General features: G+C 43.7%; 2 protein-coding genes across 6 annotated transcripts in view; one reads left to right on the forward strand and one right to left on the reverse strand.

The window, feature by feature from the left end:
* KCNIP4 (potassium voltage-gated channel interacting protein 4) overlaps nucleotides 1–25865 on the forward strand; it is a 1385815-nt gene that overhangs the window by 1179476 nt on the left and 180474 nt on the right. The gene's annotated exons all lie outside the window — the stretch shown is intronic.
* Nucleotides 509–10277, reverse strand: LOC143793211 (microtubule-associated serine/threonine-protein kinase 4-like). The gene is made up of 22 exons (XM_077279976.1): nucleotides 9904–10277; nucleotides 8897–8989; nucleotides 8658–8760; nucleotides 7988–8055; nucleotides 7105–7190; nucleotides 6206–6414; nucleotides 5834–5972; nucleotides 5613–5745; nucleotides 5263–5428; nucleotides 5049–5147; nucleotides 4691–4813; nucleotides 4428–4540; nucleotides 4243–4334; nucleotides 3819–3892; nucleotides 3430–3539; nucleotides 3217–3308; nucleotides 2829–2902; nucleotides 2441–2550; nucleotides 2236–2327; nucleotides 1774–1847; nucleotides 1052–1144; nucleotides 509–784 (listed from the first exon to the last, which is right to left on the reverse strand). The coding sequence occupies exons 1-22, from the start codon at nucleotides 10126–10128 to the stop codon at nucleotides 687–689; spliced, it is 2466 nt and encodes an 821-aa protein (XP_077136091.1). The 5' UTR covers nucleotides 10129–10277; the 3' UTR covers nucleotides 509–686.

Below are 25865 nucleotides of genomic sequence, written 5' to 3' on the forward strand. Positions count from 1 at the left end.
GATAAAGCGTTCCAGAGTTATAACCTCATAAAGTGACACTGGTCAGAATTGTAAAAATTGGCTCGGTCATTAAGTACCAAATTGGCTCTGTCACTAAGGGGTTAAGAAGCCCAGAGATGATGGATACCCGAACCCCCACCAACACTGAGTGGTGATATAGGGTGAGAGGGCTCAGTCACTGAGGGATAAGTGAGGACCCTCCTCCCTCAATTCTTGTTTCATCCCTGACTGAATGAGCCCCCATGTATCATCCCTGACTGCTATAATGTCCCCATTTTGGTATAGTGACCTCCATCCTGAGCTCCTTCTAGTAATAATGTCTCAAATAATTATTTGTGAGTTCAAAATGAAGAGGAATCAGAGCAACAATAACTGATTTTACTTTTATTTAATTTAATAATGGAATTGAAGGATGGGATAAACAAAACCATGAATATTATCAATAGATTAAATCAACGTTAGGAAGACAGCCGTGGTCAGATGCCAGATGTTCAGTAAAGGCCTAGTCAGGCGAACAGTATGAATACCGCGGAGCCTGGTGACAGAGGCGTTACCGAAACATGTCCAGGTAGTGATGTAAGAGTCAGAAGGCCACAGGAAGCTGGTGAAGGTCCTTCTATACAGGTCCAGCAGTGATGGTGGATCTGCTGGACTTCAGGGCACTGGATGCTTAGGTCTCCTGTCTTTTAGATTGTTCTAGGGCAACAATGACAACAAGCAAATACACGAGCAGCCCTGGATAATCCGCGCCGGCAGGATGATAAGAACCGGCGGAAGATGGAACCTGTAAGAAGAAAAATAAATATAATGTAAGTTGTAATGTAAAGTGCTGCGGAATAAGTTGGCGCTATATAAATAAAATTATTATTAAGTGATGGGCCTCCATATGACATGATACTACTGTGCGGTCACAGGAATATTATCACACAGAGGTCAGGGATCATTGCCAGCCATCATACATGTGATAATCCCATCACCGACAGATGACATCTACTCCACACGAATGATTCTCATTGACATCACACAACATGGAGCTGATTCTCACACTTACCTCGTCTCTTTTTCCCCTTTTTTGCATTTTCTGAGTTTTGTTGCTCTGTACTCAGATTTATTACGGATTTTCTGTCTTCTTGAGCTTGAGATTCTGATCAGAAAGTAAAAAAAATTAGAAACAATATATTCTTATAGGATCTGTTTTCTATCTTTTCTGTATATAGTAGAATAGTTCTAGTCCTGTCCCATGTAGTCCTGATTGGGGATGAGCACAGCTGTGGAAGTTCGTTTTCTGGTACCCGATCTAAACTTTAATCCAAAGTTGGGTTCGGGAACCAGAACTGTACCAGACCTTGAACTAGAATCCAAACCCCATTGAAAGCTATAGGGACCCGAAATTTTCAGCTGGAAAATGATCTCTCTCTCTCCGGAATTCCCCCAGAACTCCAAACATTGCAACTGACTTCCGGGAGAACCCTGAACTTTTAAGTTTGGGTTCGCTCATCTCTAGTCAGGGTCGGACTGGAGCACCAGTACACCGCATGATTCTCTGTTGGGACCAGGTCCTCAGCGGGCTTCCGAATAGGATGTACAGGGGCCCCATGGTTTCAACTGAGTGTGCGAACGAAGACACACATGGGTATGGGTCCATGATCAAAATAATTTGGATCCTTGAAATAACATGGATAACATAGGAGACCAATAAGTGAAAAACTGTGTGGAAATATTTGAGCCTTGAAGTCAACATTCACATTGTTGATGCTGTAGACATGGACATACCTGATAGTGAAGGTGAGGATGGTAAGATGGTAATAACGTCGTCTCTATCAGATACAGGGACAGATTCTTTCTGCCTGTTCGGAAGAAGAAACACGTGTAAATCACAAGGAAACAGTATAACGGTTGTCTCACTATAAGAACACCGACTATAAGGCCTAATAGGATATAAGACTGCCATAGTGGGGAAGATCGTCTGCTCAAAACTAACTTTTATAGAGCGGAGCGGAAAACAATTACCAATAATATCAGGCATGTAATACTACATCTCTCCTACAGTGTGGGGGAGAGCACGAAACATACATGCCCGGCCACAATCATGGGCTGTTCTCACCAGCCGTTTCTAAAGCCAAAGCATAGGGCGGTGGATGGTGCATGTGATATTATGGCATTTCTGTCCTATATTTGGTGTTGTGCACATATATCAGCCTGGAGCTCCCAGTAATGACCCCATAATCTACTCACATTTCTGAGATGTCAGTGTTGGATGCTGTGGTACACTCTGGAGGGGACTTGGGATCTTCATCGTTCAATGTCCCGTTAGTGGTGGTAGAGTGCTAAATGCGGATAACAAGAAGATATTACATTTTTTTCTAATTTTAGAGGTCTTTTTTCTTAGATGCCTTTTTTTTTTTTTTACATATTTTAGATTTATTGATCACATACTTACTTTAGAAATACTTTCAGAAGATGTTATTTTTAGGAAGAAAACATTCTCCTCATTCTCCTTTTTGCCCTCGTCATCATCTGAGACCAGATGGTTGCTCTTATCAGAGTGATCTACAAGACATAGGTAAGGAAGTATTGTTAGAGGTTGTCAGTATAACACAGTCGCTATTTATCTCTAAGTTCCTGGATGCTACAAAGTCATTCAAGGAACACATAAAAAGTCCTGTACAAAATTAGAGAAATAGGGATTCAGCATGTTCACATGGTCAGTATAGTTGGGATCCATGAAATATAGATACCATAGGAGACCAATCACAGAAAAACCATGTGGAAATATTTGAGCCTTGAAGTCACAATTCACATTGTTGGTGCTGTAGACATGGACATACCTGACAGTGGGGACGAGGATGGCAAGATGGTAACAGCATTGTCTCTATCAGACACAGAAACAGATTCTTTCTGCCTGTTTGGAAGAAGAAAAGTGTGTAAATCACAAGTGAACTAGGTTTTATAGAACAAAGCGGAAAACAACTACCAAGAATATCTGACATGTAATACTACATCTCTCCTACAGTGTGGGGGGCTGCACAAAAAGTGCATGACTGTCCGCAATCATGGGCTGTTCTCACCAGCGGTTTTTAAAGCCAAAAGCACAATGACCGCTAACCATGGGGTGGTGGATGGTGCATGTGATATTATGGTATTTCTGTCCTATATTTGGTGTTCTACACATATGTCAGCCTGGAGCTCCCAGCAATGACCCAATAATCTACTCACATTTCTGAGATGTCAGTGTTGGATGCTGCGGTACACTCTGGAGGGGACTTGGGATCTTCATCGTTCATCGTCCCGTTAGTGGTGGTAGAGTGCTAAATGCGGATAACAAGAAAATATTAAATATTTTTTTTCTCTCTTTTAGAGGTCTTTTTTCTTAGATGTCTTTTTTTTTTTTTTTTTTACATATTTTAGATTTATTGATCACATACTTACTTTAGGAATACTTTCATAAGATGTTACTTTTAGGAAGAAAACATTCTCCTCATTCTCACTTTTGCCCTCCTCATCCTCTGAGACCAGATTCTTACTCTTATCAGAGGGATCTACAAGACATAGGTAAGGAAGCATTGTTATAGGTTGTCAGTATAACGCAGTCTCTATTTATCTCTAGATTCCTGGATGCTACAAAGTCTTTCAAGGAACACATAAAAAGTCATGTACAAAATTAGAGAAATAGGGATTCACTATGGACCCATGGTCAACATAGTTGTGATCCATGAAATATAGATACCATAGGAGACCAATCGCAGAAAAACCATGTGGAAATATTTGAGCCTTGATAGTCAACATTCATATTGTTGATGCTGTAGACATGGACATACCTGACAGTGGGGACGAGGATGGCAAGATGCTAATAGCATCGTCACTATTAATTACTGGTACAGATTCTTGCTGCCTGTTTGGAAGAAGAAAAATGTGTGAATTACAAGTAAGCATAAGGCCTAATAGGCCACAGTGGGGAAAGTCTTTTGTTCAAAACTACATTCTATGGATCAGAACACAACTACCAAGAATGTCTGGCATGTTATACAACATCTCTCCTACAGTGCGAGCATTACTAGAAATGCATGACCGACTGCAAACATGGGCTGTTCTCACCAGAGGTTTCTGAAGCCAAAAGCACAATGACCGCTAACCATGGGGCAGTGGACGCTGCATTTGATATTATGGTATTTATGTCCTATATTTGTGTTGTGCACATATGTCAGCCTGGAGCTCCCAGTAATGACCAAATAATCTACTCACATTTCTGAGATAATTGTGCTGGATGCTGGGGTACACTCTGGAGGGGTCTTGGGATCCTCAACGTTCACCATAATCGTAGTGGTGGTACAGAGCTAAATCCGGAAAACAATAAAATATAAAATTATTTTTTGTACTTTAGAGGTTTGTTTTTTAACATATTTTGGACTTATTGATCACATACTTACTTTACAAAGCTTTTCAGAAGATGATGTATAATTTTGGAAGTCAAAGCCATCATTATTCTCACTTGTTCCCTCCTCATCCTCTGAGACCAGATGTTTGTTTATATCAGAATGATCTACAAGATATAGGTAATAAAGTGTTTTTAGAAGTTGTCCGTATAACACAGTCACCATTTATCACTAATATTATTGAGAACCAATTGTCACATATTAAGGAAAAGGAGACAAACAGACTCGTAGTCTATATGCCGTCTCATTCTACTTACTGATAAAGCAGCTGGTGTCCATGTCTGATAAAAGCTGAGGGACATACTCTGGCTTCTGACTTAGAAGATTGTTAAAGTCTACGTCACTAAGGAATGGATGATCCTTGATCTGAAATGCTCCTCCTGGAAAATGAAAAACAAAAGTGATGTGGATATTGTCAGCGACTGCTCCATATCTGAGCAGTATATCATAATCTGAACTAATGATATAACTGAGCCGACATGAAGGAAAATGACTGAAAGTCTTATTATGGAGATCAAGAAATGGACGAGCAGATAGAAAAGTGCTAATCCTCATAGACATGAATGATATGTCCTTGGTGTTATAAGGGAATATTAATACTATTATATCTGTTACCTGTTCCAAGTCTATGCACAGGATTTTTTCTGAGTAGCTCAGTGATGAGGTTCTGAGCATCCAAGGGAGGAGCGCGGTCACATTCCCAAACTATGTCTCCTGTTATATAGAAAAATACAAAAAAGAAACCTCATTATTGCACTGTAAGAAAAAGCAAAAGAAATAACTAAACCAATGTAACCAATCAACTCAATGATCGCAGTATTCTACTCACCAAAGAGAATCGTTTTAAAAACCTCATTTACAGTATCAGCATCAAATGGTATACTTCCCAGCAGAAATTCATGTAGGATGATCCCCATTGCCCACCAGTCAATAGGTCTTCCATAGCCTTCTTTCAGGATGACCTCTGGGGCTATGTAACACGGGGTGCCACAGAACTGCAAACCAACAGAATATAGAGGTGAAAACCGATGAAACGATTTTATGACAAGTTAAAAAACAGAATGACAGAAGATAAAATATCAGTGGAAAAGTTCTCTAGAAATGAAGAATCTAGAAAAAAGGCAATAGTATGATTGAGATTTATAAATAACAAGCTAAGTTCCTGTAGGTAATGCCAACCTCACGGTCCTGGTACTCTCTGGCGATGTCTTCTGCTGATTCCTTGATGTTGTTGGTTTTTGGTATCATTAGACCAACTTTTGAAAGACCAAAATCGGTGACCTTAATGTGTCCAGCAGGTGTTATCATAAGGCTGTGAAAGAGAAGATGGTTTTAGCCTCACAGACTGTGAGATAATAAATGGTAACTATCCAACTTTATTATATCACGGGGGCACTTACTTATCCGGCTTCAGGTCTCTGTGCACCACACCGTAACTATGCAGGTATTCCACAGCAAGAAGCGCTTCTGCAAAGTACATGCGGGCCAAGGTGACAGAAAAAGTACCCCTGGTCTTTAGAAGGGTCCCACAGTCTCCACCTATAGAAGAAAGGAAATAAGACCGGTGAGGGGTTGATACAGCAGATCACCATGACGTATGATGAGAAGTGAGCGGAAACATACAGGGAGATCACACAGATCAAAGACTTTGTGGGCAGCATGGTAATAGATAACCTATAATAAATGCTCTGTGGGGATGTAAATCCTAATGATATGAGCGGTGATAATGTCAGCAGACAGGGGGTGAATATAATACAATGTACATGTCCTACCTCCTACATACTCCATGACCATACACAGGTGAGATCTAGTTGGGAAGGAGCAGAGCATGGAGACCACAAAGGGACAATCTGCAAATGTTTGGATGTCCCTCTCTAGATAGGCCCATTCCACGTTCTGTAGAGTATTCAGGTTCCGCTTTGCCATTTTCTTCATAGCAAAGATCTGTTGAGAGTCTTTATGGCGCACTAAGTGGACGGACCTGGAGAGAAAGAGAATCTGTGGGTTATAATGAATCCTTATTAACAGTCTGTATATACAAGTCATTACATGATCTTCTGTACTAATGTTTGATACCAGCAGTCCGGCCATCACTAGAAATCCACATCTAGAAATCTATGAAATAGCACTACATAGATGATGGGCAGTCTGCTCAATGCCCCGTCTGCCAGACCCTCACCCAGGTCACATTATAGATGAGAGAATCTACCGAAATTCTTCTTGGGCAGATTCGCTATAACTGACCAGTAGATACGATTCAGTCCAGATAAAAAATTGGTCTAAATTGAAAATGCTCCAGGGGACCCTTCTGCTGCTGAGGCCAGTGATCGGACTCACATAGTCATGGTGGGGGTGCAGATGTCATTGGCGTCAGTATCGGGTCACCCCTCACATGACCATGTGTGACCGATCACTATTATCAACTCCATAATGGAGTCCCAAAAAGAAGAGGACAGAGCACAGGATCGGGAGGATGTGGTGGAGGCGGCAGCATAAGAACAGATGAGGTCTAGGACCGGTGAGTGTAATGTATTTATATTATTTATCCCTTTCCTTAGCTGATTTATCACAGATCCTATCTTTTCCCTATGATAACACTTCAGCGCACAGAGGCAGAAGCATTGTCATAGGAAATCCCAAGAAATGTGGATTATGTTAATAGAAATCTCACCCATAATGTCCGCTGCTGATCAGTTTGGAAGTTTCATAGTCGCTCATATGCGGTTTTATTGCCGGGATCAATGATTTGATAACGCTCTATAACAGAATAAGAAATGATATTAAGATTACAGATGCAGAAACTTCTCCTCCTATATTATGTCTCAGCTGATTTCCACTGATCCAATGTAGGGGACGATACAAGCCGGACGCTCCTCATGGATGTAATATAAGGGGGTCCTCCATACACCAGTCATCATACATCATTGTACAGTGCTGGGGAATGAGAGAGATCACACAGAGAACAACTTACAAGGAATCTGTCACCAAGTTTTTTCTATGTAATCTGAGAGCAGCATGATGTAGGAGCAGATACCCTGATTCCAGTGATATGTTATTTACTAGGCCATGTTCTATCGTTTCAATAAAATCAGTGTTTTACCAGAACTAGATATCACTAGAAGACTATCTGTCTATGTAGTCTTATTGCTCTGTGTACCTCTGCCACCACCACTTATGAGCAGCTTTCTGCCTATGCAGTGTACACAGAAAGATGATGGTCACTGGTGTGGGCAATATTATACAAGGCTCAGCATTTAGAGCACTGACAGATCTGCATCAGAAAAAATAGTGATTTTATCTCAACTGCTGCACCCAGTAAAGTAATCGATACATCGATAGAATCAGGTTCTCTGCCTCTACATCATGCTGCTCTCAAACGGGATAGCAAACACCTGATGACTGATTCCCTTTAGTATAAATGCCATTATCTAACACCATAGTTTCCTCTACAGTTAGCGCCATCCCATGGTTATATGGGGGATAACACTGGACGGGTCACTCACACCCCATGATCTGGTGATACACAGACACCCCTATATCTCTATGATACTTACACCGGCGGATTCTTGGTTCTCCGGGATCTCACAGATTCCACTGTCGGGATTCGCCAGCGCTGATGGTTCTAAAATAGTGAAAAAGGGATGAAGAAATAAAATGTATTAGTCAATATCAATCCTATATACATAATACTCATACATCATACATACATAATCCGGCCATATAAGGGAGAAATGACAAGACGTCTGTAAATGGGATTAATCCTGGTTATATGGGGATTCTACATATGAAAACGTACGGCATCCATAGATAAATGTAATGTAAATGGTGCTGGACCCCCAATCATCACATGAATGATGAGCCCCCCACCCTCGCTGCACATGTGAGTGATGGGAAGAGAGCAGAAGCATAGCAGCCATATGGAAATTAGCCTGGATGTGCACAGGGGGCGTGTCACTGCACTCTGATCTCTTCTTCCACACCCCCAGTGCACTTCCATCCTGATTTGCATATGGCTTCTACCTTACATTTCTCCTGACTGGCACATTGGATTTCTGCAAAGAAAAGGTTTCCTTTTTATTAGAGGAAATTGTCCTATTCCGCCCTACCACCACTCCTACATGTAACATGTGCTGCCAGGTTCCCATTACATGGAGCAGAGAGTGAATCTGCCATTATTCCCTGCTCTGTGTAATCTCCGGATATTCCCTGTAGTGATCGGCTCACCTGTCATCAGATCGCTGCTCGGCTCCGGCTGACTCCTATTAGGGTCAGGGGTTTCCGGGGGGGTCACATACTCCCCACTTTCGTCATCGCTTTCTGGTGTTTCCTAATAGATATAATATAGATAATTAATATGTGGAAGATTTACAGATGCAGCAATTGTAACTCTACAAATCACGCGCCATCATGAGAACTTTTCTCAGAAAGTCTCCTCAGATACGTATATTAATATTGATCCTTACCGGGCGTTCCAATGAGGGTTCCAGTATAGACAGGACTTTTCCGGCCAGTTCTTTAAAGAAAGCCAAATCTTCAGTTTGAGATCTTTCTTCAGCCTATAAAGAAGCAAAGATATAAAAAAAAAAATTGAGATGAGAAAGGGCACAATGGAGGCGGCCATCGTATGTGACATCTGCTCCTCGGTCTGCAGATACAAGGACATATATCTGGGGACTCATCATGTTTTACTGTAATTATCGGACTATAAGATGCACTTTTTCACAAACACTTTGGGAGTAAAATGGGGGTGCGTCTTACAGTCCAAATGTAGCTTACTGGGGGTGGACCTGGGTCACAGGAGGCAGGGTCGCGATAAGTCAGCGGAGGCAGGAGTGGGGCAATGCTGCGGGCTCCGGGCTGGGAGGAGGGGTTCTTCCATCGGTGTGAGGCTGCTGACCCCAGGCTTCAAGAAAATGTTGGTGGTGAGGCAGGATCACCGTCCCCGCTCTGCCCATTGATTTCCTGCTGGAGGGAAAATGGCCGCTATAGGTGGTGCATGCGCAGATTCAGATCTTGGTTCAATCTCAATCTGCACGTTTCGTCTCCAGCGGCCATTTTCTTAAAAACCACCTCCATAAAATCAATGAGCAGATCGGGGACTCCGCTCCTGCCTCATCGACATCATTTTCTTGAAGCCCAGAGCCCGAAACCTCACACCTCCGAGAAACCCCCTCCTCCCAGCCTGAGGCCTGCAGCATAGCCCCACTCCTGCCGCCGCCCGCTTCCTGCAGCTGTCTCCTGTGACCCCCCTCCACTGCCGCCGCCCCCCCCTGGTAAGCGACCGGAAATTCGGACTGTAAGACAGACCCCCATTTTATTTTAAAAAATGTTCTTCCTATTTTCCTTCCCAAAATTTGGGGTGAGTGTTATGGTCTGCATAATATGGTATATTGGAGGAATGGAGAAGCTTCTATCCCACCATTATCATCTATGATTATGGAGAAGTCTTGTGTGGAACACCGCCACTTACCTGGTGTAGTAATGTCCTGATGTTGTAACATAAATCAGTCAGATACTCTGACGTTAGTTGATCTTGTTCTTCTTTATTCAGGCAGTCCTTTACTAGCTGCATCACCAGCCGGCGAGTGAAGCTGAGGACGCCATCGGGTGGTAGAAGCTCAATGTTAGAGGGATTGTTCATAACAATCATCCATAGTTCTTTTATTTGAGAAAGTTCTAGAAGCATTCCAGCCATAGTGATAAACTGCAGGTGCAGTCAGTCACAAGTGCGATCGGTCACAAGTGCGATATAAGTCACAAGTGCGATAAGTCACAAGTGCGCTCAGTCACAAGTGCGATAAGTCACAAGTGCGCTCAGTCACAAGTGCGATAAGTCACAAGTGCGCTCAGTCACTAAGGAACCAAAAATGGCACCTGGGATTCCGTGTACATTGTAGAAGTAGGGAATGTCGTCTGTGTTGTCATAATGGCCGAGCATCACCAGTGATGTCATAATGGCCGAGCATCACCAGTGATGTCATCACTGAATCCTGTGATGCAATCCTCAAGGAGCGTCTCTACAAATAGATACAAATAGAAACACCATAGAATGTAATACGTCTCCGTGTCATCATGGCCGTTCTATTTTATGTCCAATTAGAACACAACCAGGATAAGGGTTTGTTCACACGTTGCTTTTTCGTAGCATTTTTTTTCTAGCCCAAAAACAAGAGTTTTGCCAAAAAAATCCCTGCTTACAATCCAGGCAATTTTGCAGCGTTTTTACTTACAACGTTTTTTTTCTATTCATTTGAATGGATGAAAAATACTGTAAAACCCATGAGAGAATTGACAAGCTGCAGATTTTTAAAAAATGCAAGAAAAAAATAAACATCATGTGAATAAGATTTCAGAAATGTCATTCAGTCACTAAGCTGGTGCAGTAAAACACAGCCTTTCTGCCGCAGAAGAAAACAAACTGCTGAACAACACCGACTGTGACTACTCCCCATAGATGTATGCTCTGTCATGTTATGGGAAATATTGCGTATGTTTTGTACCTCACGGTTTTTTCCCCCATAGAACTTTTATCTCATTTGTCACAGAGTTTACTATTAACAACTGCGACAAATGGAGAATCAATGATAAGTGACCTAAGGGAGAAATCATTTACATCGTTAATATTAACCCATTAACTGCTATGGGATTTTCCATGTTTGCATTTTATTTCTTCACTCCCTTTCTTCCAAGATCCATCACTTTTTTATTTTTCCGTCAATATGGCCATATGAGGGCCATTTTTTTGGGTGGAACAAGTTGTTGTTTTTTTTTAATGACCTCATTTATTTTACCATATAGTGCACTGGAATACGGAAAAAAGTTCCAAGGGAGTTGAAATTGCAAAAAAAAAAAAAAAAACACAGTTTTTTTTTTTTTTTTTTTTACCATGTTCACTAAATGCTAAAACTGACCTGTGATTATGATTCTCCAGGTCATTACGACTTCACAGATGCCAAACATGTCTAGATTCTTTTTTAATTTAAGTGGTGAAAAATATTCAACGTTTGTAAAAAAAAATAAATAAAAAAATGGAGACCCATAACGTTTCTATTTTTCAGGATCTGGGGCTGAGTGAGAGCTTATTTTTGCACCCTGGGTAGTGATGAGCGAACGTGCTGGGATAAGGTGTTATCTGCGCATGCTCATGTGCTGACCGAATGTCTTCAGTGTGCTCAAATAATATGTTCGAGTCCCCGCGGCTTCATGTCTCACATCTGTTCGGCAGCCGCAGCACATGCCGGGAATCCCTAACAAACAGGTCATCCATGCAAGTGTTTTGTAACAGCCGCAGGTGCTCCACAATTAAAACACAAAAAGGTGAAAAATGCATGACACAAATAAATACATTGTATTGTTATATGCAAAGTACATACACAGCACAGATCCGCTCTGCAGCGGAGGCCGAAGCCTCAAATTGCTCACATCCAGCCCTCCCTCAATCACAGCAATGACACTACATGAAATGTTACTTTTATTTGTTACTTTTAAAATATTAAAGAAGAGAAAGAAATAAAGAAGTCCTCAAATTGCCAAGCAGGTTATTAGCCAAAATAGTATATTGTTTGCAGGACATGTCAGTATCAGCCAAAGGGGAAAGTGAAGAGGGGACATTGTAGCCTTAGTAAAGAAAGAATAGCCCTGTTACCATCTTGTGTTCCCTGCCTTGTCACGGAGGTTGGCACCATATTAATATGCAAATGGTGCCCCCGCACAACGTGGGCGAGCCCTGGTATGCCCTATTACACCCTGCAAATGAAGGCCAATATAGGCCAACCGTTATATAAGACTGAATCATGGAATCATAGAATGGTTGAGTGTGAAGGGACCTCCAGGGTCATCGTGTCCAACCCCCTGCTCAATGCAGGAGTCACTAAACCATCTCAGACAGATGTCTGTCCAGCCTGTGTTTGAAGTCTTCCATTGAAGGAGAACTCACCACCTCTCGTGGCAGCCTGTTCCACTCCACTCACGACTGACACTGCCAGCATTAAAAGTACATATCCTGTATACAAACAGAACTCCAATCCTAGTATTCAGCTTATCATAAACACGAACAATAACATGCCCAAATTAATCTGCCAAATGAACATAGTTGGCTCCCTCATAGGTCAAATGTAAAGACCCAAGTTGCAGCAGTTAGATAGAACAAAATTCTCCTCATGAAGAAGAATATTAACAAAATGTGTACCAATAGGTATGAAGTATCTCACCTGTATTCAGTTTGCCATAAACATGAAAGAAATGACACGTCAAAGTTAATTAGCTAATGAACATAGTTTGCTATATTTCACGCGTTTCGCCCAAATAGGTTCATCAGGAGTACACAATAAAATAAAATACCGTATATACTCGAGTATAAGCCGAGATTTTCAGCCCAAATTTTTGGGCTGAAAGTGCCCCCTCGGCTTATACTCGAGTCACAGTCGGCGGGTGAGGGGGAGAGGGCGCTGAGGTATACTTACCTGCTTCCGGGGCTCCTGTCGCTCCCCCTGCCCGTCCCACGGTCTCCGGGTGCAGCAGCCTCTTCCCCTGAGCGGTCACGTGGGACCGCTCATTAGAGAAATGAATAGGCTGCTCCACCTCCCATAGGGGCGGAGCCGCGTATTCATTTCTCTAATCAGCGGTGCCGGTGACCGCTGACAGAGGAAGAGGCTGTGGCACCGAAGACCAGCTGTCCGGGGGAAGGAGCGGGACGCCGGGAGCAGGTAAGTATTACATATTCACCTGTCCGCGTTCCACACGCCGGGCGTCGCGCCATCTTCCCGGCATCTCTCCGCTCTGTGTTATGATTTTCCCAATGGCAGGGAAATCAAAATAACAACGGACTAGCTCTCGGGTGATGGGAACTAAAGTGACCGTGACCTGAACCTGACACAACACTGGAAGTAGCCGGGGAGTGTTTCCTACGATGCCCTAGACACCACGCGCCAGCCGGAGATCTAACTACCCCTATCAGAGGAATATACAGGCCTGCCTTACCTCCAGAGATGAACCCCAAAAGGAGATAGCAGCCCCCCACAGATATTGACGGTGAGTCAAGAGGAAAAGACATACGTAGGATGAACAGCAGATTTAGCACAGTGAGGTCCGCTTACTAGATAGCAGAAGTACAGGAAAGAGTCACTTCACGGTCAACTTCAAAACACTACTCAAAAACACCATCCTGAAATTACTTTAAAACTCCAGTGACAACTCATGCCACTGGAGTGGCAATTTCAGTCCACGAGAGCTTCCAGCTACAGAGAGTCACATTGCAAATAGCTGGACAAAAATAGCATTAACTAGAAACAAAATTCAACTTAGCTGAACAGGATCTTGAGGCAGGAGAATGCAACAGAATGCTACTGATACATTGTTGGCCGGCATCGGACCAGCAGCCAAGCAGCCTTAAATAGGAAACTCCCCTAATGGGTGTCAACAGGTGATCAAGGATAGAAGAAGGCAAATAAGTGGCACTACCATAAAACACCACCGGGGGAGCCCACAAACAGAATTCACAACAGTACCCCCCCCTTAAGGAGGGGGCACCGAACCCTCACCAGAACCACCAGGGCGATCTGGATGAGCACTATGAAATGCACGAACCAAATCAGGAGCATGAACATCAGATGCTGTCACCCAAGAATTATCCTCCTGACCATAGCCTTTCCACTTAACCAGATACTGAAGTTTCCGTCTGGAAACACGGGAGTCCAAGATCTTTTCCACCACATACTCCAACTCACCCTCAACCAGCACAGGAGCAGGAGGATCAGCAGACGGAACAACCGGCACCTCATACCTCCGCAACAATGACCGATGAAAAACATTATGAATAGTAAAAGATGCTGGGAGGTCCAAACGAAAGGACACAGGATTGAGAACCTCCAGAATCCTATAAGGGCCGATAAACCGAGGCTTAAACTTAGGAGACGAAACCTTCATAGGAACAAATCGAGAAGACAACCAAACCAGGTCCCCAACACAAAGACGAGGACCGACACGCCGATGATGATTAGTGAACTGTTGAGTCTTCTCCTGGGACAACTTCAGATTGTCCACAACCTGTCCCCAAATCTGATGCATTCTATCAACCACAGCATCTACTCCAGGACAATCCGAAGACTCCAATTGACCGGACGAAAAGCGAGAGTGAAACCCTGAATTACAAAAAAATGGAGAAACCAAAGTGGCAGAACTGGCCCGATTGTTAAGGGCAAACTCTGCCAATGGCAAAAAATCAAGCCAATCGTCCTGATCAGCGGACACAAAACACCTCAAGTAAGTCTCCAAGGTCTGATTAGTACGCTCAGTCTGGCCATTAGTCTGAGGATGGAATGCAGACGAAAAAGACAAGTCGATGCCCATCCTGGCACAGAACGCCCGCCAAAATCTAGACACAAACTGAGTACCCCTGTCAGACACTATATTCTCAGGAATACCATGCAAACGCACAACATTCTGAAAAAATAGAGGGACCAGCTCAGAGGAGGAGGGCAATTTGGGCAAAGGTACCAAGTGAACCATCTTGGAAAAACGGTCACACACCACCCAGATGACGGACATCCTACGAGAAACAGGAAGGTCAGAAATAAAGTCCATAGAGATGTGCGTCCAAGGCCTCTTAGGAATAGGCAAGGGCAACAACAACCCGCTGGCCCGGGAACAGCAGGGCTTAGCCCGAGCACAAACATCACAAGACTGCACAAAAATACATACATCTCGAGACAAGGAAGGCCACCAGAAGGACCTAGACACCAGATCCCTGGTGCCAAAAATTCCAGGATGACCTGCCAACGCGGAAGAGTGAACCTCCGAAATAACTCTACTGGTCCAGTCATCAGGGACAAACAGTCTACCAGGCGGACAGCGATCAGGCCTATCCACCTGAAACTCCTGCAAAGAGAGCCGCAGGTCTGGGGAGACAGCTGACAATATCACCCCATCCTTCAGGATGCCAGTAGGTTCGGAATCACCAGGCGAGTCAGGCTCAAAACTCCTAGAGAGGGCATCCGCCCTCACATTCTTAGACCCAGGCAGATATGAAACCACAAAGTTAAATCGAGAGAAAAACAACGACCAGCGCGCCTGTCTAGGATTCAGACGCCTGGCTGACTCAAGATAAATTAGATTTTTGTGGTCAGTCAAGACCACCACCTGGTGTCTAGCACCCTCAAGCCAATGACGCCACTCCTCAAATGCCCACTTCATGGCCAAGAGCTCCCGATTTCCAACATCATAATTTCGCTCAGCGGGCGAAAACTTTCGCGAGAAAAACGCACATGGTCTCATCACTGAGCAGTCAGGACCTTTCTGCGACAAAACTGCACCTGCTCCGATCTCGGAAGCATCTACTTCAACCTGGAACGGGAGCGAAACATCAGGCTGGCGCAACACAGGAGCAGAAGAAAAGCGGCGCTTAAGCTCCCGAAAGGCCTCCACAGCCGCAGAGGACCAATTAGCAACATCAGCACCCTTCTTGGTCAAATCAGTCAAAGGTTTAGCAATGGCAGAAAAACCCGCTATGAATCGGCGATAGAAATTAGCAAATCCCAAGAATTTCTGAAGACTCTTTAGAGAAGTAGGTTGTATCCAATCACAAATAGCCTGAACCTTAACAGGGTCCATCTCCATAGATGAAGGGGAAAAAATATATCCCAAAAAGGAAATTCTCTGAACCCCAAAAATACACTTTGAGCCCTTCACAAATAGAGAATTAGCTCGTAAAACCTGAAAAACTCTCCTGACCTGTTGAACATGAGATTCCCAGTCCTCCGAAAAAATCAAAATATCATCCAAATACACAATCATAAATTTATCCAGATATTCACGGAAAATATCGTGCATAAAGGACTGAAAAACGGAAGGGGCATTCGCGAGACCGAAAGGCATTACCAAATACTCAAAATGGCCTTCAGGCGTATTAAATGCGGTCTTCCACTCATCCCCCTGCTTAATCCGCACCAAATTATACGCACCACGTAGATCGATCTTAGTGAACCACTTCGCCCCCTTTATGCGAGCAAAAAGATCAGTCAGTAAAGGTAACGGGTACTGGTATTTAACTGTAATCTTATTCAGAAGTCGATAGTCGATACAAGGTCTCAATGAACCATCTTTTTTACCCACAAAGAAAAACCCTGCCCCCAGTGGAGACAAAGAGGGGCGAATATGACCCTTTTCCAAAGATTCTCTGATATACTCCCGCATAGCAGTATGTTCAGGTACAGACAAATTAAACAAGCGACCCTTAGGAAATTTACTACCGGGAATCAACTCAATAGCGCAGTCACACTCTCTGTGAGGGGGGAGAGAATCAGTTTTAGGCTCCTGAAAGACATCATAAAAATCTGACAGAAATGCTGGGATCTCAGAGGGAGTAGATGAAGAAATGGGAACCAAAGGTGCATCCCCATGAATCCCCCGACATCCCCAGCTCAGCACAGACATTGATCTCCAGTCCAAGACTGGATTATGAATTTGTAACCATGGTAATCCAAGTACTAATACGTCATGTAGATTATATAACACAAGGAAACGAATAATCTCCTGATGGTCTGGGGAAAGATGCATAGTCACTTGTGTCCAATATTGTGGTTTATTGCTAGCCAAAGGTGTAGAATCAATACCCTTTAAGGGAATAGAAACCTCCAGAGGCTCTAAATCAAACCCACAACGCTTGGCAAAGGACCAATCCATGAGACTCAGAGCGGCGCCAGAATCCACATAAGCATCCACAGTAACAGATGATAAAGTACAAATCAATGTCACGGACAAAAGAAATTTAGACTGCAAGGTACCCATAGAAAAAGATTTATCAACCTTCTTTATGCGTTTAGAGCATGCTGATATAACATGATCTGGATCTCCACAATAGAAGCACAACCCATTTTTGCGCCTGTAATTCTGTCGTTCGCCTCTAGACAATACACTATCGCATTGCATATGCTCTGGTGCCTTTTCAGAGGTCACCGCCAAATGATGCACAGGTTTTTGCTCAGAAGATACCGCCATATGGTACACAGGTTTTTGCTCAGAAAATACCGCCATATGGTGCACAGGTTCTTGCTCAAAAGATACCGCCATATGGTGCACAGATTTTTGCTCAGAAGATACCGCCATATGGTGCACAGATTTGCGCTCCCGTAAACGCCGATCAATCTGGATAGCCAATTTCATGGCATCATTCAGACCTGTAGGCACAGGGAACCCCACCATGACATCCTTCACGGCATCAGAGAGACCTTCTCTGAAATTAGCTGCTAGAGCGCACTCATTCCATTTAGTAAGCACCGACCATTTACGAAATTTTTGGCAGTATATCTCAGCTTCATCTTGCCCTTGGGAAAGAGCTATCAAGGCTTTCTCAGCCAAAATCTCTAAATTAGGTTCTTCATAAAGCAACCCCAAAGCCAGAAAAAACGCATCTACATTTAATAACGCAGGATCCCCTGGCGACAATGCAAATGCCCAACTTTGTGGGTCACCCCGCAATAGAGAAATAACAATTTTAACCTGTTCCGCAGGATCACCAGCAGAGTGAGATTTCAGAGACAAAAACAATTTACAATTCTCTCTGAAATTCAAAAAACGGGATCTGTCTCCGGTAAAAAATTCAGGCATAGGGATCTTAGGTTCAGACATTGGAGCACGTATAACAAAATCTTGTAAGTTCTGGACCTTTGTAGCCAGGTTATTCAGACCTGCAACCAAACTCTGTGGATCCATGATTCAAACAGGTGTAACCAAAGCCATTCAGAGATTAAGAGGAGAGGAAAAAAAAAAGGCTGAAGACTGCAGTTTAAGCAAGGAGTACAAATAAGCACTAAGGTGCACTTTCCAAACACAGAAGGAAAAAAAAACACCTTTTCATATCCTTTCCTGCTTTAGTGCATAGTTTTAACACATGTGGCCGGCCAAACTGTTATGATTTTCCCAATGGCAGGGAAATCAAAATAACAACGGACTAGCTCTCGGGTGATGGGAACTAAAGTGACCGTGACCTGAACCTGACACAACACTGGAAGTAGCCGGGGAGTGTTTCCTACGATGCCCTAGACACCACGCGCCAGCCGGAGATCTAACTACCCCTATCAGAGGAATATACAGGCCTGCCTTACCTCCAGAGATGAACCCCAAAAGGAGATAGCAGCCCCCCACAGATATTGACGGTGAGTCAAGAGGAAAAGACATACGTAGGATGAACAGCAGATTTAGCACAGTGAGGTCCGCTTACTAGATAGCAGAAGTACAGGAAAGAGTCACTTCACGGTCAACTTCAAAACACTACTCAAAAACACCATCCTGAAATTACTTTAAAACTCCAGTGACAACTCATGCCACTGGAGTGGCAATTTCAGTCCACGAGAGCTTCCAGCTACAGAGAGTCACATTGCAAATAGCTGGACAAAAATAGCATTAACTAGAAACAAAATTCAACTTAGCTGAACAGGATCTTGAGGCAGGAGAATGCAACAGAATGCTACTGATACATTGTTGGCCGGCATCGGACCAGCAGCCAAGCAGCCTTAAATAGGAAACTCCCCTAATGGGTGTCAACAGGTGATCAAGGATAGAAGAAGGCAAATAAGTGGCACTACCATAAAACACCACCGGGGGAGCCCACAAACAGAATTCACAACAGCTCTGACTGTTCAGGTCAGAGGGCGCGATGACGCATATAGTGTGCGCGCCGCCCTCTGCCTGATCAGTCAGTGCAGGGAGACGCCGGGAAGATGGCGCCGAGGAGCTGCAAGCAAGAGAGGTGAGTATGTGTTTTATTATTTTTATTGCAGCAGCAGCACAGCTATGGGGCAATAATGGATGGTGCAGAGCACTATATGGCACAGCTATGGGGCAATAATGGTGCAGAGCACTATATGGCACAGCTATGGGGCAATAATGAACGGTGCAGAGCACTATATGGCACAGCTATGGGGCAATAATGGTGCAGAGCACTATATGGCACAGCTATGGGGCAATAATGAACGGTGCAGAGCACTATGGATCAACATGTTAGGGCATGTTAGGTTAGGCTATGGGTTGAACTAGATGGACTTACAGTCTTCCTTCAACCTTAATAACTATATATATAACTATAACTATATAACTATATAACTATATGGCACAGCTATGGGGCAATAATGAACGGTGCAGAGCACTATATGGCACAGCTATGGGGCCATAATGAACGGTATGGAGCATCTATTTTTATTTTTGAAATTCACCGGTAGCTGCTGCATTTTCCACCCTAGGCTTATACTCGAGTCAATAAGTTTTCCCAGTTTTTTGTGGCAAAATTAGGGGGGTCGGCTTATACTCGGGTCGGCTTATACTCGAGTATATACGGTAGCTCCAGATGTGACCATAGCTGCTCTTATGCACAGTAGTAATAAAGTGCCCCAGTGCATGTGTAGACATGATGTCCATAATATTGCTGAGACTCAATGTGATGTCAGGCTGCGTGTGTGAGAATGATGCCCATCATGTATTAGTACTGTGGATATGGCTCCAGAAGTAGTCCTCCCGCAGAAATAACGTGCTACTGCTTACAGATATGTGTTCCAGCCTCATTGGGCACACGTCATAGGTTTCACCATTCCACTCATATAGTCCACAGCGCCGATCAGGGAGTGGTCTTGGAACACATTTGCGCTCCAGTGAATTATTGTGCATGCATAGGATATGATGCCGCACCACTCCATCGTGCCACGGCGCCGGGCAGGAAATAGTCCTGGAGTGCGTTTGTGCTCCAGCTGGGTAAATAGGTCGCGTCTGTATCATTAGCCATGTGGCCGGGATGCAAGATTGATCCAAAATTGACCATAGAGCGCATCTACATACTGGTCAGTGGCTCATTCGCAAAGGATAAATAGTATATATAGTACACGTAGTAGACTGCAGCTATAGTGCTCTAGACAAGTAGACACTGTGCCAAAATACAAAGACTTCTCCGCATTACCTGTTTGTACAGGAGGTTAGATAATATAGTATCCCTATAACCAGGTAAAGATCATCCCAAGATAACAATATACAGATTAATGACACTGGAGACAAATAAGTTGGCCTATTAGAAAAAAACATGTTAATTTGAGGAAAACATGCAAGTAATGCCAGTATGTAAAGCTCTATTGAGATAAAAGAAGGGCAAAAGATGCCAAAATCCATGAGTCAATTGCCTAATAGTGGGAAATATCGGGTACAACCGATGATCTGGCTGTTTTAATGACCTCATTAAGGGTACTCATTTGGTAAACCCTTTCTCAAAACCTTTCTCTAAGGTCTCAGGCCTGGTTGCAAAACATGAAGAATAAAGAACTGTACTGTCACGATCCATTTTTGGATTTGTGCAGATCTGGTTTCCCTGAGATTAAAACGTTTTTCCAATCAGGGTATCGGGGGTTTTTGCAGTTTCCCAGACAGCCTGTTGGAGTAATTGCATTGCTGCTGAGTCAGCTGATGTGGGTGGTGACCGCTGCCACCATCCTTCAAGAGGTCACCTGATGCCTCAGCTGACTGTCGTTGTTAGTTCATTCTGCTGGGAGAGGAGCTTGCTGGGAGCAGTTGTTCTTCAGCTGAGTCCGGTGTGTCGTGTTTCATTCCTGCTGTGCTTTGCAGCAGTGAACTAAGTGTTGTTTTCTTTTACCTTGTCTGTCATACCTTCCCTTTGTGTTGCATTAGTGCAGCAGTGGGACCAGTGTCCTCACTTGCCAATTCCCTACTTAGGAATAGGTGCAGGGCAAGCGAGGGCTTAGGTATCCTGCTCGGCGACAGGTTGAAAAAACCTGTATAGGGACGTCAGGGAGATCAGGGCACATCCTTAGGGGAGTGCAGGAGGTGTCCATTTCCCCGTTCCCTAACGCAGGGCCCACCGTTGTAATTGTGTCCCCGGTGTTCCCTTGTTTGTTGTGCTGTTGGTGACCGACCTACGGTTGGGTGGTTTCATACTGGGTCAGTAACTTTCGTGACATGTACCTTCTAATCCAAAGGTATTGCCCTTTCCGAATCCCTCTCTTTAGACTGGAGGGGTGGTGGCTATCCCATCATAATAGATCATCAGTAGCAGTGGGCTTACAGAACGTTTCAGCCACAAGATGCACCGTCTCATCCCTTCCAGTCCTAATGTTCAGAAAATTGATTGTGTTGTGATAAATTTCTGAAATAAACTTTAAGCCCAGTGTATTAGTATTCAGATCTTCCACAAATTTGTTGAATGATTTCACATCCCCAAACCAAAGGATAAGGATATTATCTATGGAGTAACCCCAAAAATAATACCTGGGGTCTCCACCATTACGTAACCTCTTCACTAGAGATGAGCGAACTTGTCCGAAAAATGTTCGCCAATCCCAAATTCAGCACGTACGTAGCACATTCGGATTCCTGTTCGGTTTCATAGAATCATAGAATGTTAGAGTTGGAAGGGACCTCCAGGGTCATCGTGTCCAACCCCCTGCTCAACGCAGGAGTCACTAAACCGTCTCAGACTGATGTCTGTCCAGTCTCTATTTGAAGACTTCCATTTAAGGAGAACTCACCACCTCTCATGACACCCTTTTCCTCTCATTGATCACCCTCACTGTCAAACAGTTTTTTTCTGATATCTAATCTGTATCCTCTCACTTTCAGTTTCATCCCATTGCTTCTCATGTTTCCATGTGCAAATGATAATAATGGTGATCCCTCTACACTGTGACATCCCTACAGCTATCAAGTCTCCTCTAAGCCTTCTTTTATACAAGCAAACATTCCCAGATCCTTTAGACATACTTTGCAGTCCGCTCTCCATCGTGGTAGCTCTTCTCTGATCTTGCTGCAGTTTTTCAATGTATTTTTTTAGAAATTTGGTGCCCAGAGCTGGACCCAGTATTCCAGATGAGGCCTGACCAAGGAGGAGTAGAGGGGGATAATTACTTCATGTGTTCTAGACTCTATGCTTCTCTTAATGCATCCTAGAATTGTGTGCATCTCATTGTTGACTCGTGTAGTCTGTGATCTGGTAGTAAACCCAAGTCTTTTTCACACGTGCTATAATGCGTGACGTCTAAAATATACACTTCCACATATCTCAGGCCTTTTAGGCCCTTGTGCAAATCATATGGATGATCTCAAATAAATAAAGTTTTACCAGTTTATATCAAAATTGCAAAGTAAGATATGAAAAATGCAGAACATTGTAATTATAATTGTTTGCAATAAGTAAGCTACCGGGTCGGTTACGGATTCAAGGGTTAATTCTATTCCTCTCATTCTATATATGTAATTTTCATTTTTCTTGGCCAGATGTTCAATCTTGCATTTTTCCCTGTTAAATTCCATTCTGTTAGGGTACTGTCACACTCTGCAACTTTCCAACGATCACGGCCAGCGATACGACCTGGCCGTGATCGTTGGAAAGTCGTTGTGTGGTCGCTGGGGAGCTCTCACACAGACCGCTCTCCAGCGACCAACGATGCCGAGGTCCCGGGTAACCAGGGTAAACATCGGGTTACTAAGCGCAGGGCCGCGCTTAGTAACCCGATGTTTACCCTGGTTACCAGCGTAAAAGTTAAAAAAAACAAACAGTACATACTCACATTCCGGTGTCCGCCAGGTCCCTCGCAGTCTGCTTCCCGCTCTGACTGAGTGCCGCCGTAAAGTGAAAGCAGATCACAGCGGCGACGTCACTGCTGTGCTCTGCTCTTACTTTCCGGCCGGCAGTCAGTCAGAGCGGGAAGCAGACGGCAAGGGACCTGAAGGACACCGGAATGTGAGTATGTACGGTTTTTTTTTTTTTACTTTTACGCTGGTAACCACGGTAAACATCGGGTTACTAAGCGCGGCCCTGCGCTTAGTAACCCGATGTTTACCCTGGTTACAAGCGAACGCATCGCTGGATCGCTGTCACACACAATGATCCAGCGATGACAGCGGGAGATCCAGCGACGAAAGAAAGTTCCAAACGATCTGCTACGACGTACGATTCTCAGCAGGGTCCCTGATCGCTGCTGCGTGTCAGACACAGCGATATCGTATGGATATCGCTGGAACGTCACGGATCGTACTGTCGTAGCGACCAAAGTGCCACTGTGTGACAGTACCCTTAGTTGCTGCCCATTGTTCAAGCTGATCTAGATCCTTCTGAATCCTTTCATTGCCTGCTCTAGTGTTAGCTCCCCCTCCTAGCTTTGCATCGTCTGAAAATTTGATTAGTTTACCTTCAGTTCCCTTATCATTTACAAAAAATATTGAACAACACTGGGGCCAGAACAGAGCCTTGTGAGTCCCCCACTTGAAACACTTTTCCAATTCGATGTGCAACCACTTATTACCACTCTTTGAGTACTATCACTGAGCCAGTTATGAATCCACCTAACCGTAGGCTTGTCAATCCCATACTTGGTCATTTTTTTTCAATTAGGATAGTATAAAGGTACCTTCACACTAAACGACGCTGCAGCGATATCGACAACGATGCCGATCGCTGCAGCGTCGCTGTTTGGTCGCTGGAGAGCTGTCACACAGACAGCTCTCCAGCGACCAACTATGCCGATGTCCCCGGGTAACCAGAGTAAACATCGGGTTACTAAGCGCAGGGCCGCACTTAGTAACCCAATATTTACCCTGGTTACCATTGTAAAAGTAAAAAAAAAAAACAGTACATACTCACCTTCTGCTGTCTGTCACACGTCCCTCGCCGTCTGCTTCCCGCACTGACTGTGAGCGCCGGCCGTAAAGTAAAAGCACAGCACAGCGATGACGTCACCGCTGTGCTCTGTACTGCCGGCACTCACAGTCAGTGCGGGAAGCAGACGGCAAGGGACGTGTGACAGACAGCAGAAGGTGAGTATGTACTGTTTGTTTTTTTTACTTTTACAATGGTAACCAGGGTAAACATCGGGTTACTAAGCACGGCCCTGCGCTTAGTAACCCGATATTTACCCTGGTTACCACTGTAAAACATCACTGGCATCGTTGCTTTGGCTGTCAAACACGACGATACACGCCGATCTGACGACCAAATAAAGTTCTGAACTTTCAGCAACGACCAGCGATATCACAGCAGGATCCAGATCGCTGCTGCGTGTCAAACACAACGATATCGCTATCCAGGACGCTGCAACGTCACGGATCGCTATCGTTATCGTTGCAAAGTCGGTTAGTGTGAAGGTACTTTTATCAAATGCTAAACTGATGTCAAGATATACTATAGCACATTTCCCCGATCCATTCTGTCGATTATTTCATCATAGAAGAAAATGAGATTAGTCTGGCATGACTTGTTTGCTACAAACCCATGATTAGTTACTGCATTCTAATCCAAATACTTACATACATGCTGTTTAATAATTTGATCAAATATATTTCCTGGTATAGAAGTAAGGCTCACTGGCCTGTAATTTCCTGGCTCCATCTTCTTTCCTTTTATGAAGGTAGGGACAACATTTGCCCTTCTCCAATCTTCTGGGACATCTCCTCTTTTCCATGATTTTCAAAGATTCTGGCTAGTGGTTCTGCAATTTCTTCTCCTAACTCTTTCAGTACCCAAGGATGTAATTCATCTGGACCTGGAGATTTAAATCATTTCCCCATAGAACTTTTATCTCATTTGTCAAAGAGTTTACTATTAACAACTGCGACAAATGGGGAATCAATGATAAATGACCTAAGGGAGAAATCATTTACATCATTAATATTAACCCATTAACTGCTGTGGGATTTTCCATGTTTGCATTTTATTTTTTGTCTCCCCTTCTTCCAAGATACATAACTTTTTTATTTTTCTGTCAATATGACCATATGAGGGCCTTTTTGGTGGAACAAGTTGTTTTTTTTAATGACCTCATTTATTTTACCATATAGTGCACTGGAATACGGAAAAAAATTCCAAGGGCGTTGAAATCGCAAAAAAAAGTACATTTCCAAAATTTATTTTTGTTTGTTTTTTTACCATGTTCAATAAATGCTAAAACTGACCTGTGATTATGATTTTCCAGGTCATTACTAGCTCACAGATGGCAAACATGTCTAGGTTCTTTTTTGATTTAAGTTGTGAAAAAAATCCTTTGGTAAAAAAAATAAAAAATGGAGACCCGTAGCGTTTCTATTTTTCAGGATCTGGGGCTGGGTGAGAGCTTATTTTTGCACCCTGAGTAGTGATGAGCGAACGTGCTTGGATAAGGTGTTATCTGCGCATGCTCATGTGCTAACCGAATGTCTTCAGTGTGCTCAATTAATATGTTCGAGTCCCCGCGGCTTCATGTCTCACATCTGTTCGGCAGCCGCAAAACATGCAGGGAATCCCTAACAAACAGGTCATCCATGCAAGTGTTTTGTAACAGCCGCAGGTGCTCCACAATTAAAACACAAAAAGGTGAAAAATGCATGACACAAATAAATACATTGTATTGTTATATGCAAAGAACACAGCACAGATCCGCTCTGCAGCGGAGGCCGAAGCCTCAAATTGCTCAC

The sequence above is a fragment of the Ranitomeya variabilis genome, chromosome 1 (assembly GCF_051348905.1).
Source record: "Ranitomeya variabilis isolate aRanVar5 chromosome 1, aRanVar5.hap1, whole genome shotgun sequence".
Taxonomy (NCBI): Eukaryota; Metazoa; Chordata; class Amphibia; order Anura; family Dendrobatidae; genus Ranitomeya; species Ranitomeya variabilis.

Bases quoted from the DNA above. Each gene is read 5' to 3' on its own strand.
- LOC143793211 (XM_077279976.1), bottom strand. From the start codon at position 10,128: ATGGCTGGAATGCTTCTAGAACTTTCTCAAATAAAAGAACTATGGATG. The intron at 4,541-4,690 runs GTAAGTAGAATG...TATATCTTGTAG, and splicing joins GGACACCAGCTGCTTTATCA to ATCATTCTGATATAAACAAA. The intron at 1,848-2,235 runs GTGAGTAGATTA...TCTTCCGAACAG, and splicing joins AACACTGACATCTCAGAAAT to GCAGAAAGAATCTGTCCCTG.